The sequence below is a fragment of the Dipodomys merriami genome, unplaced genomic scaffold, assembly GCF_024711535.1.
Source record: "Dipodomys merriami isolate MVZ:Mamm:240054 unplaced genomic scaffold, mDipMer1.0.p SCAF_39, whole genome shotgun sequence".
In the NCBI taxonomy this organism is placed as follows: domain Eukaryota; kingdom Metazoa; phylum Chordata; class Mammalia; order Rodentia; family Heteromyidae; genus Dipodomys; species Dipodomys merriami.
Window position 1 is genome coordinate 3665598 of NW_027205492.1, and position 15016 is coordinate 3680613.

At 50.7% G+C, this 15016-nt stretch overlaps 1 protein-coding gene across 2 annotated transcripts in view; it reads left to right on the forward strand.

Moving 5' to 3' along the window:
* The first annotated feature begins 1993 nt into the window (after positions 1-1993).
* Tox2 (TOX high mobility group box family member 2) overlaps positions 1994-15016 on the forward strand; it is a 107992-nt gene continuing 94969 nt past the window's right edge. For both annotated transcript variants that reach the window (XM_069990114.1, XM_069990111.1), the window contains exon 1: positions 1994-2128. In XM_069990114.1, the coding sequence (XP_069846215.1) occupies positions 2030-2128 (99 nt within the window). In that variant the 5' untranslated portion in view covers positions 1994-2029. The remainder of the gene's footprint in view (positions 2129-15016) is intronic.

The following is a 15016-nucleotide window of genomic DNA, read 5'->3' on the forward strand; positions in this document are numbered from 1 at the left end:
CATTGAATCAGCTTGTCCACTGGCTAAGACCTGAGTCTCTTCCCTTTCAGAGATTCAGGCTGAGGTCAAGGGGAAGAGGAAAGATGGAAGAGTACCTATCCTGACTTGTAAAATCACCAAGTTGTATTGGCAACACACAGAAAGCACAGCAATAATTTATAATAGTATTGAAAACAAAAAATAATCAGCTTTAAATCTAACAAAGGGTCTGCCAGATTTCTAGCTACAAAACATAGCTGAGAGAACTTTTTAAAAATCCTAAATGAAATGGGCATACAATGTTCATGGATAAGAAGATTTATCATTGAAATGCCAATTTTTATCCAAGTTGATCTAAAGATTACACCTAAAGATACCAAGCAAAATCCCAGCAGGCTTGTGTGTGTGTAAATAAATGAACTGGTTTTAAGATTTCTGTGCAAGTACAGAGGTCAATAGCCAAGGAGCTTTGACGAACAAAGTTGAGGGCCTTATTCTATGAGACATTAAGACACTAAAAAGTTTTAGTCATTGTGATAGTATGATCATTGTAGAACACAGGACATGTACATGTAGTTGATTTATGGACAGCACAGCAGAGAAGTAGGGTGTGTGTGTGTGTGTGTGTGTGTGTGTGTGTGTGTGTGTACACATATGTGCAGTCTTTTCAATAAGTAGTGTCTGGTCAGTTGGAAACAAAAGAGAAGAAAAGAGAAGGGCTGCTGGGAAATTCCTTTTTGAAAAGATGAGCCACTGCATTTCTAGAAACCATGACTACTAAAATGTATTTTGAAGTTCTTTCCTTTCTGAGCTATAATTTCCCCTCTGTTGTTCCCAAACGTGCAGGGCAAGCCTGTTTCCCACACTTATCCTGTGCTCCTGGGCTTTTGTGCTTACAAATGATGCCAGCTCTAGGACCAGGAGCAGGGAAGCCCAAGCAGCGATTGGGAGCTAAGTTCCAAGCTGCCTCCTGAGTCATCAAGGAGACTCAAGCCTTCTCAAATACCATAGCACATCCTACCACCGCATTCTGGTTATCCTATTCTGGTTCATTTCTGCCTCCTGGCCTCTCCCATGGAGTTCTCAAGGGTATTCCAGAGGCTCTGGAAATCTCCGGAGCAGGAGCCTAGAATCCAGGGAACAGTGGGTAGGACATGAGGGAGTTGAGAATGCTAGGGTACTTTCTTGGATTGAAAGGGGAGGAGCAAAGTGAGGAATTTGGGGGCCTTTTTCTTTTCTTTTCAGAGGGGGCACGTCTACCTTGCAATCACTTCTCTGGCCTGCCACCAGAACTATTCCATTTCCTCCCCTTTCTCATTCCAGGGCATCTTGAGTGGAGGCAGATTCTAGATCCACACCTTGCTTGGGGCTCCGGCCCTCCCCTCCCCGCCATTAAAGGGGACAGGGTGCTTCAGCCCTCTCCTAAGCCCTTTGTCTCTTTTAGGAGCAGTGGAGCCTGCTCGCACGGCCCAAATCCTTGCCTCAGTTTCTCCACAAGTAAAACTACTAAAGTTTATGCGCGCCCCTCTAGCCTTAACTCAGGAACGACACCCCAAATCAGCTTGGGGCACTGGGCCGGCTCTTACCCGCTTCACCCCTCGTAAGGCAGAACAGGTCTGGGGAAGTGTTTCTGTCTTCACCTTCTTCCCACCCCACCCCGCGTGTGGGGGTTAGCGCCTTCCCCAACACTGAAGGGGGTGAAGAATGTCCCACTTTTGGAGAGGGATGTACCGGCTTCTCCTCCCCCCTCGCCACGGGGAGTGAAAGGGATGGCAGGGAAGGGGCGTCTACCCGTTGCCCACCCTCTGGGGCTAAGGGGGCCCGGGCGGCCACTGCACCGGGGTGAAAGACCTCCGCAGCGGGCCGGGGCCCCTGCCCTCGGCAGCGCCGGAGGCCGGAACAATAGCGCGCGGGCGGGCGGGGCGGGGCGGGGTCCTCGGCGGGGCCCCGCCCCCGGCCCGCCCCCCGCGCTCGCACAAGCGCTCGCACTGGGCTCCCACTGCCGCCCGCCCAGGCACTGCCCGCGGGAGCCGCCGCCGCCGCGCCCGCCATGGACGTCCGCCTGTACCCCTCGGCGCCCGCGGTGGGCGCACGGCCCGGGCCCGAGCCGGCCGGCCTGGCGCACCTGGACTACTACCACTGCGGCAAGGTAGGCGCGAGGGGGTGTGCGGGGAGCGGGCGAGGCGGGGCCCGCGCCTCGGGGGACACCCAACCCCCCCCCTGCCGGCCAGGGTCTGAAACCAGCGTCCCGGGCCAGAGTGCGGGGCGCGGGCACTTTGGGGGACGCACCCGAGGGTGACGCACACATAGCCCCGCCGACGGGCACGTGCCGCACCCCCTCCCTCTCCCACACCCTCGCGGTCACCCACGCGGGGTTCGGATTACAGACAGTAGTCACCCGACCGCCGCCGTGACACCCTCGCCCACGCCGCACACTCCTCCCCGAGCCGACGCGCGGGGCGACCCGCTGTCACACCGACAGCCGCGCACCGTCCCGCACCAGGCAGCCTCGCGGTCATTTCGACACAGGGACACGCGGCCACTCGCCCACGTGTGGCCTTGCACCAGCGCGCATCTGCGGGGCACACCCGCGTCTGCTGTCACTCTCCGTCCAACTGGGGACCGTCACGCACAAAGAAGTCGCTCCGACCGTCCCAAGGCTCGCGCTCACAAAGACGCACCCAAGCGCGCACTGTCCACGCACCCGGCCACCCCTGGAGGGCCGTGGTCGCACACCGGGGACATCCACAAGGGCTGCGCACACTCGTCACTCTCGCCCGTACCTCACCCACACTCGTGCGCGCGCGGGTCGGGGCTTTTAACTTCACAGCGCGCTAATTGGGCCGTTTACTAACTAATTGGCCATCCTGGCCCCGCGGCGCTTCGGATTCCGCGCTGGCCATGGCCTTAAATCAAGACCGGTTCCCTCCCGGGATCGGGATCGGGGGGAGCGGGCGAGCGACCCTCCAGGCTGGGGCTCCCGCAGTTGGCTCACCTTCCCCCCTCCCCACTTGCCCACGATCGCCGCCTCCCCGCACCGCAGCTCCGTCCGAGCTGCGCGGCGCCCTGCGCGCGTCCTTGCGCTCTAGCTCCCACTCGGGACCCGAGGCGTCGGCTCCCCGCTCCCTGCTGAGGCTGCTGAGCCCGGCAGCATGGATGGTTTAGGAGCCACGCTCGGCCCTCCGCCTCCTCTTACCCTCCCGGGGAGGCAACTTTCAAACTTAGTTGGGAAACCAGACGGTCTGTGCGTCAGGCGGGTCGGTGCGTCGATCCGGGGCCAGCCGGAGCCGAGCGCGGCTCTTCGTCACTCGGAGCCCGGATTGAACCGCTCGCGTGGGTTCCCCCCCGCCACCCGGGCGCAGACGCGCGGGCTTCGCGGCGCAGCTAGGTGAGTGCGCGTCGGGCGGTTGGATCAGAGACCCTCTCAGGGTCTGTCCCCTTCTCGCTGGTTCCTTCCTTAGTCCCTGCGGTTGGGGTGCTGCGGGAGAGCGGGGAGGGGGGAGCGGAGTGAGTGTCCGTCGCCCCACCATGGTAGATCGCTGGGCCCTGGGGCTGGGCCTCACTAAGTGCGTGGCGAGGCCCTAGGGGAGCTGCGTACGTGCGCGCCCGGCGAGGGGAGGGCATGGGGAGAGGCCGGACCACCGCGGCCTGGGTGGCCCCGGGGAGGGGGGCAGGTTGTCAGGAAGGAGTCTGCTGGTGATGATCTTTTGTCCAGTGTCCAGCAAAGTTAGCAGCCCGAGAGCGGGGGGATGGTACCCTTGAAATAAGGCGGGGACGCGTGTGCTTCATTCTGAAGGAGAGAAAGCAGATTGAAAGTAGCCAATGGAGTTTCCAGGAGGGAGGAGATTGGTTGGGGGGGGGACGGGGGAGCAGCTGTTCATCTTCGATCTTTGGCCTTGTTGTGTTTGAAAACATCAAGTGGGCAAGGTAGTTTTGAGTCTCCTTTTTTTGGGGGGGGCATGCATTGGGATTTGTGATTTAAAAGCCGGGAAGGGCAGAGGGGTAAGGGGCTTAACTCAGAGCATTCTTTTTGGGGTGATGTTTCTGTAAACCCTACCAGAGTTGGGGCTGTCCCACCAAGCCTTTGGGGGTGGCAGGACTCTGTCCAGGCCCCTGCTTTATTCTGAAGCTTTGCAAACCTCTGACTCAGCACCAGAACCACCGGAAAAGCTGCAGGGAGGGCCTGGGAGGGGAGGGCTTGAGAAAGAAGCCCGGGACTCACTGTGGTTTCTGTAGGTGATCCAGGACCTCTGGCCCCTCCAGGACCTCTGGCCCCTCCAGGACCTTTAGCTGAGGATGTGTTCAGAGTAGGGGGTCCAGTTGGACCCTCCAGGATGTGTACAAGGAAGGTCTGACCTTGTGCTTTTGAATAAGGGCTCTGTTGCTCAGTCCTTCAGCCTCCCAGGGATTAGGAGGGAGAGGGGGTGGGGAGCCATTGGCTCAGCTGGGAGCCGCATCTTGCATGTTGCAGTTAACAAGTGGTCTTCAGTGGTGGTGGTTCTGGGGCTCCATTGAGGAGGAAAAGGCTTAGGCTCTACCTTTACAACTGGATGCTTCAGAGCTACAGGGGAAACTGAGGTCCAAGATACAGATATACACTTGGGACTCTTTTCCTGAAGACCAGCCAACAGGCTTATCTCACAGGACCCAGGCCTTGGCACAAGGGCAAGCATGTCACCAGGTGGTTGGAGCAGCCATGGGGCAGTTGACCTGGAAGGGCCTTTGGCGCCGGTCCCCTTGGCGACCATCCCCTTGGCGACAGTCCCCTTAGCAATCTTCTACAAAGAGATTCCCAGCCTCTTTATACCAAAGTCATGAGCAGGGGTTGTTCTTTGGGTGCCTTTTGTCTGAGAAAATACACAACGACCAAAAGCTTCTGTGGTTTTATTTTTGCCTTGAAATAGGCATGCATTCTTAAAAATTAATTACAATAACATTAGCCTGCATTGGAAAAATTGCTTATCAGCTCTGAGGCAGGCGTGTTATTTAGTGTACTAACAGTGTTTGGTGGACATATAGGGGCTTGTGTTCCAGTGGCTCCTAGCATCTGGGGTTCCATGATGGTATCCATTGTTCCCCTTCCTTCTTTGCTTCATAAATGCAGAAACTGAGTCAAGGAGCAGTATACTCACAGATATATATATATATATCTGTGTAGCAACAGATATATATATATATATATATATATATATATATATATATATATATATCTGTATAGCAACTGAAGAGCAAAGCCACGGCCTGAACCCACATTTTTAAACTTTGCACAGAGCACTAATTTGACTTTCCTGTCATACTTTAGGGATTTGGAACTGTGACCTCCATCTTAGGAAAACTATGACTGTCCTCAATGTAGATTTTGGCAAGATACTCTACCAGGCTGGGGGTGGGGGTTGCAGAGAGCTTCCATTCAACTTTGGCAGACTTTTGCCGGTCATTGGAATTGGGTGTGTAGCTCATTTCACATTTCCATTTGTAGCTCTGTGTCTCAGGACAAATGATATTTAGCTCATTTTCTTTAACTGAGGTATGCCAATACAATGAAATGCAGATTTTAAGTATTCATTTCCAGGAGTTTTGGCAAATACGAACCAGCAATCCAATCTCAATACAGATTATTTCCATCATCCCAGAATCTCCCTGGTGCCCTTTCCCAGTTAGCCCCCAGCCCCTCCCTCCCTTGGCAACTTCTTACTTTCTTAGCTTTCTATTAACCAATGCTTTACTTAATGTACATGAACTGTATGTTAACTTCACATGTAGCATGAACATTTTTATATCTTCAGCTTGTCTTCAAGATTTATCTGTGTTGCGTGTGCATGTGTATGAGTGTGTGGTTTGTCCATTTTTATTCCTGAGTTGTATTATGTTGTATGAATGTAGCATTATTGGTTTGTCTATGCACCTGCTTAGTGGTATTTAGATTTGCTTCCAGGCTGCAGAGGATAGGAATAAAGTTGCTGTGAAATTCTGATGAAAGTTTGTGGGCAGGACAAATTGTTTAATATCACTGAGTTCCCCCCACCAGGATAATACTTAACTCTGGGGTTCAGCAGAGTTACGCTAAGGAATGTAGCTAGGATAGGGCTTGGTAGGTACCCTGCTGCTAATCAAATAACAGTTGTATAAACCATCTGAGAGGTTTGACATCTCCCAGGTTGGAACATCCTCAAGGCCAACCTGGGACCACCTTTCCCAGGCAGAGCTTGATTGCTGGCAGCGCTCTCTCTCCCTTTCTCTCTCTCTTCCTCCATCTCTCCCTTTCTCTCTCTCTCCCTCACTCCCCCCCCCCCATCCTTGCCCAAGAATAGTGTGAAGTATGTCATGTTCTGACAGTCATCATTCAATGGACCAATACTTACTGAACACATCTTTGTGCTGGGCAGGGTGTGAGGCAGCTGCTGATGAGTCTACAGCTTTGAGGACAAGGGACCCAAATTGCTGCCCTCAGAAGCTCCCCACCAGTGTCATAAAGATACAGTCATGAAGATACAGGTGACGCATACGATTCTAGGATTGATGGAAATACAACTTTGGAGAAACAGGAAGTATGGAAGCATATCAAGGGAGCCAGGGACTGGGGCTGTCTTGCAGTCTCCAATAGGGAAGTTGAAGAATCCCTTCTAATCTATGTACATACACATTGTCAATCATCTGCCAAGCTTTTAAAATAGATTCATAGGCTCCACCCCCCAGAATTGCTGATTCTTTTGGTCTTGGGGAGGGTATCTGAGAATCTGCATGTTTAGTGAGCTCCCAAGTGAGGCTACTGCTGGTCTAGAGTCCATATTTTATGTAGCTCTGACTTGGTGCCTTCTGTATAGGTTTTTGTGACATCCTGGCAGCAGGATCCATACCCAGCACCTGGCACAGTACCTCTTCCTAATTTCTCAGTAAAGATTTGCGGGTGGGTGAACGATTCTACTCTCCCCCCTACATGTCTTTAGGCTCAGCATTATGTAAGGATGGGGCACAGATAAGCTTAGTTAGTGAATCATTGGAATCTCCTTTTGGCAGAAATCTGTGTAGTGGGTGCTGTTGTTATTGCCTTGCCTGTACTTGACGTATCTGAGGCCTCTGTAGTATCCCCACTAGTGAGAACCACATGGCTTCCTTCTGCAAGGACAGGTGTCTGTGGGTGGGCCTGCAGAAGGAGCCCTGGGCTGGGCCTGAAAGGCTGGAATTAAGGAGCTCTGGAAAGGTGCCTGCATCTGCCTTGGAGATTCCACCCAAATGTGCCCCCTACCTGTCCTGGAAGTGCTTCCAGTACTGGGGCTTGTGTTTCAGGTGTTGTAGCCCAGGCCAGGTACTGCTCACTCCGGTCTGCTGCGTGACCTTGAGCAGGCCAGGGCCCTTCTCTGGTCTCTGTTCCCCTGTGTAAATCAGTGCTCACAGGAGATAATGAAATAAAGGCTGGGGAGGTCCTTTACAGCTGCAGCATGTGGGAGAGCCCTCCCCCGGAAGGGGGGGGATGGTGTTTTTGGAGGAATATATCTGTCAGCTCAAAGCACCTAAGGAGGGGCTGGGAAGGTGGCTCAGTGGGAGAGTGCTTGCCTCCCATGCATGAGGCCCTGGGTTCGATTCCTCAGTACCACAAAAGCAGAAAAAACCGGAAGTGGTGTTGTGGCTCAGGTGGTAGAGTGCTAGCTTTGAGCTGAAGAGCCAAGGGACAGCGCCCAGGCCCAGAGTTCAGGCCATGACAGACAAAAAAAAAAAAAAAAGCACCTGAGGAGGTCTTCCCCTTGGCTTCAGGGCATGAACAGCCATGGTGAGAGCTAAAGTGTGGGAGCAAGCCATTACATCTCAAACCTAGGGGCAGAGAGCAGGGCCCGTCTGGCTTGTTCTCTGAGACTCTGGAGCCTGGTGCTGGTGGCTCACGCCTGTAATCCTAGCTACTCAGGAGGTTGAGATCTGAGGATCATGGTTCAAAGCCAGCCAGGACAGGAATGTCCATGAGACTCTTATCTCCAATTTAACCACCAGAAAGCCGGAAGTGGCAAAGACTCTGAAGAACTACCCTGCAGTGACCTAAAGCCTGCGCTGTGCCCGCCCCCCCCCCCATACGCTTTTCCACATCCCACCATCTCTTACTCTTACCTTCCTCTGATGAGACATAAGCCATATTCAAATATAGGAAGGCGATGGCCCTGCTTGTGCCTCGGTGGGCAGGAGCCTCTGTCTGCCTTGACTTTTGTTCAGTACCCCTCCCCCTCCCCCATACCTAATCTCAGCTTTCACAGTCTCTGGTTTCACTTATCCACAGTTAGCCCTGGGCTGAATAAATTAAATGGAAGTTTCTAGGAACAAGTCATAAGTTGTTATAAGCAACTTCTGTTGTAGCATATTTTATCCTATTATTAGTTGTCAACGTCTTAATGCATGTATCTTGTAAGTTAAACTTCATTAGAGGTATATACAGGAGCAGCCATATATATATATATATATATATACACACATGAACATTTGTGAGTATATGTACTTACTTACATATACATATACTCACATATATACATACACACATGTGGCTTAGTAAACCACTGGGGATCTTGAGATGTAGTCCCCTCAAATAAAAGGGGACTATTACATTTCCAAAGTGGGACTAGGAATAGGTGTTCAGCAGATGCTTGCTGAATGAGTGAATGATCAAATGAATTGATGAGTGAATGAGTGAATGGATAAGATAATGAATGAACATATGAATACATGAATGAATAAGTGAATGAGTCAATAAGTAAAAGTGAGTGAATAATGCATGAATGTGTGAATGGGCTGGCGAGTCATCCCTCTGTGCTTCAGGAGCTCAGCCTGTGTTTGGCTCATTACAATCTGCAGACTGTGTGGAGCACTGGAGGCTGGGGCAGGGCAGAGGCCAGGAGTCCTTCGGGTAGGCAGGCTTTGCTCAAGGCACCCCCTGAGCCAGGCCTATCATGGAGAGCAGCTGGCAGCCACTAAAGCTTCTGAAGCTGTGTCCCACCACATGGTTCCATCAGCCTTATGTTTTGCTACCTTGACTTTCTACAGCTGGTCCCAGGATTGAGAACTGGGTGGAACCCAGAGTCCACCCTGGCAGACCTGGGTGTGAATGCAGCCTCTCCCCTCATTCGCATGGGCAAGTTAGATCAGGTGCTATGACTTTATCTGCACTGTCCCTACCTGGGGCATTGGAGATCCAGCCCGCTGGCCTCCAGCAGGAAATGCTTTCCTTGCATTCAGAGAACAGCACACTAGGAGTTCAAACGCTGTGAGGTCACTAGCTCCTTGAGCTGAGGCTGTCCTGCCCTGCTCTGCCCTTCAAAAGGCAGGATCTGGCTTCCTAACCTCAGGACTTTCCTCTAGGAGAGAAAGTGGGGTTTGGAGGCTTAACGCCCCAGCTCTCTTCCCAGCTACTCCATTCACTGATGGGATGGTGATCTGGAGCAATCCACCTAGCCATCCCAGTCTGTTTTCCCACGTGCACAGGAGTTTGTGGGAGCTTTTTCTCAAGATGCAGAAACAGACCCTGAGGTTCCTTGTCTCGTGCACCTGTTCTCCACCCATGAGAGAATCAGAGACTGGGCTCCCACGCTGCTCCATGGGAGCTGGCTGCTCTTTGTCGCAGGAATTCCACCCCCCCCCCCTTTTTTGGGAAAGGCGGTAACAGATGGCGCAGGAGTCAAAGCCATGGGCAGTCCCGTAGCTGGAACAATTCCAGCGCTGTCTGGTTTCCATCAGTAACCACTGCCAGCTTCTTCCTCTGCCTGAACATGGCTCTTCACTTCCTTACAGGTGAGCCCTCCATCTGTGGGCTTCTCCCTCCCCTTCCTTTCCCCCAGCAAATAAGCCCAGTGTTTGCAAGGAGCCCAATGTTAGAATTCTCCCCAGGGCTGGAGAGGGCCACCTCACTGTGTCTGAGCCTGGGCCATCGGACCCTGGCCAGCAGTGCATCCTCATCGTCTTAGCTGCCATCCAGCTGACTGAGTTGGGTCAGTATTTGAGAAGCATAGTGTCCCTAGCACCTGGGAAAATTAAACACAAGCAGAAGATGAGGGAATCATGAAGGCAGACTGAACCCAGCGTGCAGCCTTCCATCCTTCTGCTCCAACCCCTGGCTTCTAGACTCTTCTCTACCCAAAACTGCTGGGTGTGGTTGCCTGCTGGGACACCACCCAGTGAGTGTCCCCATGCCCAGGCAGGCCATCTCCCTGCCTGGAATGACCTTCCCCAGGCTACTTTTGCAAGGGCTGCTGGTCTATCCAGAGCAACCTCCATCTACTCCAGGAGCCTTCCATGTAGCCCACCTGCTGTCTTTCTGCCCTAGACATTAGTTGTTGTTGTTGTTTTCTTTTGGCAGTACTGGGGATTGAACTCAGAGCCTCTTGCTTAGAAGGCAGGTCCTCTGCCACTTGAGCCACATTTCCAGTCCTTTTTGCCCAGAGATTTTTTTTTTTTGAGGTTGAATCTCTGTTTCAACCTGGGCCAGCCTAGCCTGTGATGTTTCCTTCTTGGGCCTTCTCTGAGTCATTGGTGATGATAGGCACCCACCACTGTGCCCAGCCATTGTGTTTCCCATGTATCTGGGATGTCAGGTGGGTGCCACTATGCCTGCCTAACCCATGAGTGAGATGAAGTCTCATGAACTTTATGCCTGACCTACCCTTTAACCTGACCCCCCCCCCACATCCCGAAATCTGTCTCCTAAGTAGCTAGAATTTTAGGATTATAGGCTTGAGCTACAACGCTTCACTTTCCCCAGATGATTTTATGTTTAATTATTGCTCTGCATTTTGAGCCAGTAGATCACAGATACCGTAGCCTTTTAATCTAGAATCATCTAGAAAATACAACTTGCCCATGGAGTAAATGAACTTCCATTATAGACCTGAATCCCCAGTGCCAAGCACATGGAAGTTCCTCAGGAGAATATCTTGTAAAAAAGGTCATGAAGTATTGCAGAACCACAGTCTTCTTGCTCATTCCAGCAACTGTGTAGGAGTAGGTTTTAAGCATCAGAGTAATTGATGAAAATTTATCATCTGTGTTATCCAACATCTTTTCTCCAATATACAAAATTACGATTTACCATGACTCATTGAATTAATAATTATCTACCATATGTGTTTATTACTGCTTCCGAGGCATCTTGAAAAATCACCCTGAAGGTTTGGGTCTGTGTAAATAAAATGACTGAACCACATGAAAATAGGATTTACTGACAAAGAAACCAGGAAATTCAGTCCCAGAGTTCTGCCTTCCCCCCCACCCCCTCCCCCATCCTCTGCTAGTTTATCTGCCCGGACTTTCTAGATTGGTGGTTGTTCACTAATGAGAAGTCGCAAGTTGGAGGAGGAGGCTAGGATGCTACTGAACATCCTACCCTAAAAAAAGCACGATCACATTCACAATTGTCTGCCGGGCCGAGGGTGGAGCAGCAGTGTTTATCTGCCAGGGAACTTCCCTGTGATACTTCCATCTGAGTTAGGCTTTACTGACCTGAGCCAACCATTAGCTTTGGGCTGACAAAGCGTGTCCCCGTGTGTCCTGTCAGCCCTGGCTGCCTCTCTCTTGGGACCTTCTGGGGCTTTGTTTGGAAAGCAGCTTTTCTAGTGGGTTTGTATTGGGGTGCTGGCTCCTTCATTCCCACAGGCTATGCTGTCCGTGAGTACATGATTAATTCTGATCTGAACCTAGAATGGGGTATTAGGGAGTGATCCCATTTTCCTATGTACAGATCCATATCTGAGTTAGAATTGTATATGAATGCATGTGCCTGAATTGTGTGTGTGTGTGTGTGTGTGTGTGTTACTATCTTATCTACCTATGGAGAAAGATTTGAATAGGTTTTTTTTTTAATGGATTATCCTCATAGGGTTTAGAAGAGAGGGGAGGAAAAGTTCCCTCATACCGATTTTATTGTTAAATATTGTGATAGTTTACGGAGCAGAGTGGGGTTGAAGCAAGCACAAGTTATTTACCAACTAATGACAATGTCACTCAGGCTCACATGAGTCAAGTTTGCATAAGAACTGCATATGTGCCATCCCACTATGTAGGTGAAAAAAGAGAGATCTAAATGGACCCAGGAACACTGGTGACAGTGCTGTTGGACTTTGGCTCTCTTTCTCTGTCCTCTCCCGTGGTAGGGGACGATAGAGGGCAAATTGCCCTTTGCAATGCACTCAAGCCCCTGTGCTCTTTAGGCCAGCACTCTACCATATGAAGTCCACCTCTAGCCCTTTCTAGTTACTTTTCAGTTAGGGTCTTATACTTTGTGGCTGAGCCAGCCCTGGCTGTGATTCTCCTATGCCTTCCTTCCTAGCTGGGATTACAGGTATGAACCATACAATACCTGGTTTTTTCTTGAAGATAGACTCTCACTCACTTGTTTTTGCCTGGACTGGAACTTAAACCTTGATTCTCCCAATCTTCAGCTCCAAGTAGCTGGGTTTACAGGTATGAGTGGTAGCCCTTTGCTTTTGCTTTCTTCTAGGGGGGCTGGAGATTGCCAGCTAGACCTCTTGCCCTAGTTTTCAACTTTAGACCTTCTTTTCTGTCACATTATAGATAATTAAAACGTGGTTTACCTTGGGCTTAGGTGTCATTTGCAGGAATGATTTGGAAACCTGTTGGAAATGAACCCAGCTCTGTAGTTTAACCTAGGGCCGATCTTGTGCATGGATTTCATTGTTGCATCAGGCTGTATTGACATGAAATGCAGTGTGAATAAATTGCATTGTTACATTGGATTGTATTTTTACTTGAGTGAACTTTATATGTGGAAAATGGACCTCTCCTTCCTCTTTTCCTTTTCTCCTTCCCCCTTTCCTTCTTTTCCCTTCCCCTTGCCCCCTCCTCCTTTCCCTCCCTCTTATCTTCTCTTTTCTTTCCTTTCCCCTTTTCCCCCTTCCCTCCTCCAGACTTTTGACTATATTTCCCAGGCTAAGCAGGACCTCCTGATCCACCCTGCCTCAGCCTCTCAAGTTAGCTGAGATTACGGATGTGCACAACCATACCTGGCTAAAAGTGAAATTCTCCTGTAACAAAGCAATAATAGTGCATGGTTAACCATCTCCCACTGCCACCATCATCCAGCTTTCCCCAACACATCTCTTCTGCAGGGTGAATGAAGCATTTAGTGTGTTTTGTAATATATTCTACACCGTCTACACACACACACACACACACACACACACACACACACACACACACACACACACACACACACACACACACACACACACACACACACACACACACACACGAGATAAGCTTTTTCATACTGACCTGGGATCAGGTCCTGGCTTTGCCACTTCTTAAGCATTATTACATTCCTTCTTTGCTCATTCAGCCATCCAAAGTACATTCAGAGCCTGCTGTATGCTAGGCCTTGTGGTCCATGCTAGGCATGGACAGGTGATTCAGGCATGGGCCTCACCCTGCAGGAGCTGCAGGCCTCTTAGAGAACCAGACAAGTGTGAAAAGGTCCACCTGTGTGGTAAGCGCCACTGGACATGGTGCAAGCACCAGGCCAGGCCGAGGCTAGACAAGGAGGACTTCTCAGAGAGGGGACACTTGCCTGTACCTGGCTTGGAGAAGAAGGCAAGAAGAGCATTTCAGGTAGAAGGAATGGCTTGTGGAAAGGCCTAGAGGGTGATAGGAGTGTCAAGAGGTGAAGCGGGAGACGGAGCTAAGAACATTTGTGATCACTAGGCCTCAGTCTCCCCATCTTCAAAATGAGATTAACCGTGCTTGTTGATGAAATCAGATGACTTGATCATGTCTGTCGAATTGTTTATGAAATCAAATGAGTTGATCATGTCTGTCGTAGCACCTGGCATAGTTAACATGAATTCCCTTTCCAGATCTAGCTACCGATGCCTAAGGGCCAGACTTTGATTTTTAAACAAGACAAGGATTTTCAAACACTGAAGGGCCTTTGCCATCCCCTACACAGCACAGACATCTGGGGGTCGCTTAAAGCTCTTTCAGGTGGAGCATTAAGGGATGTAGCACAATGGTAGAGAGCTTGATTAACACATGCAAGGTTTTGATCCCTGGGTTTTGATCCCAAGTAAGGAAAACAAACACAACCTCCCCCCCCCACACACACACACACACAGAGTAACAGATGGAGAGCCTAAATGTTGGCATGCTGGCCTGGATTGTGTCTTACAGTATTAGTAAAGCACGTAATAGCCTTTTCTTAATAGCTTGATATTAACCACAAGTCAGAGCCCTGTTCAGGTGTTTTCTGGACAGATTTCCATCTGCTGACAGCCCGATACTCTGTCCACACATACTGTGGCTGTTTGTCTTGCTTTTCTGGAAAGTGGCCGCCTCCTGCTGGCTAGGAAATCTGAGCATTCCCTGGAGTTTGAGGACATTTATGACCTGTGAACAAAGTGACTGACAGGGATGAGCAGCAGCGCCTCTCGTTCCTCCAGCGTGGCTCCGCTGGGGAGTTTTTCTGATACAGACACTGGCTTCATCCATTCTCTGCAAAGCCCTACTGCACTTTGCAGATCAGGGTGATGGATTCATGCAAAGCTAAACCACAGTGTTGGCAGTTCTAAAACCTTCCAGGCTTCTTCCCCTGTGGCGCAGATAGCTTCAAATTCCCCTTTGGGCCAATGAGTCCTGAGTAGGGCCTGTCTAGCCACACTGGCCGCTGTCTTTCTGGCCTTATTCCCAGCTACTGTGCACTGGCTCGGGCTCTGCACTGGGGACATGTCACAGGCATCGGTCCCTTCCCTGTCTCTGTCTTCGTCCGTGGCCACTGTGTGCACGCTTCTCATGGCCTGCAGTGTTTACCCCTTCGTCTTCCCTCGGCTGACTCCTGCTCCTCCTTTAGGTCTCAGCTCTATGCTTACCTGCCCAGACATAGTCACTGCCGCCTTCTCCATTCTCATCTAATGTGTTCTTTAGAAAAAGTATAAAAGATCTGTGAAATTACTTGATTATTCCTCCTTTGAGAATTCTAGACTTCAAAAACCATTGGGGTCAGGTGCCAGTGGCTCACATCTAGCTACTCAGATCTAAGGATCATGGTTCAGAGTCGATC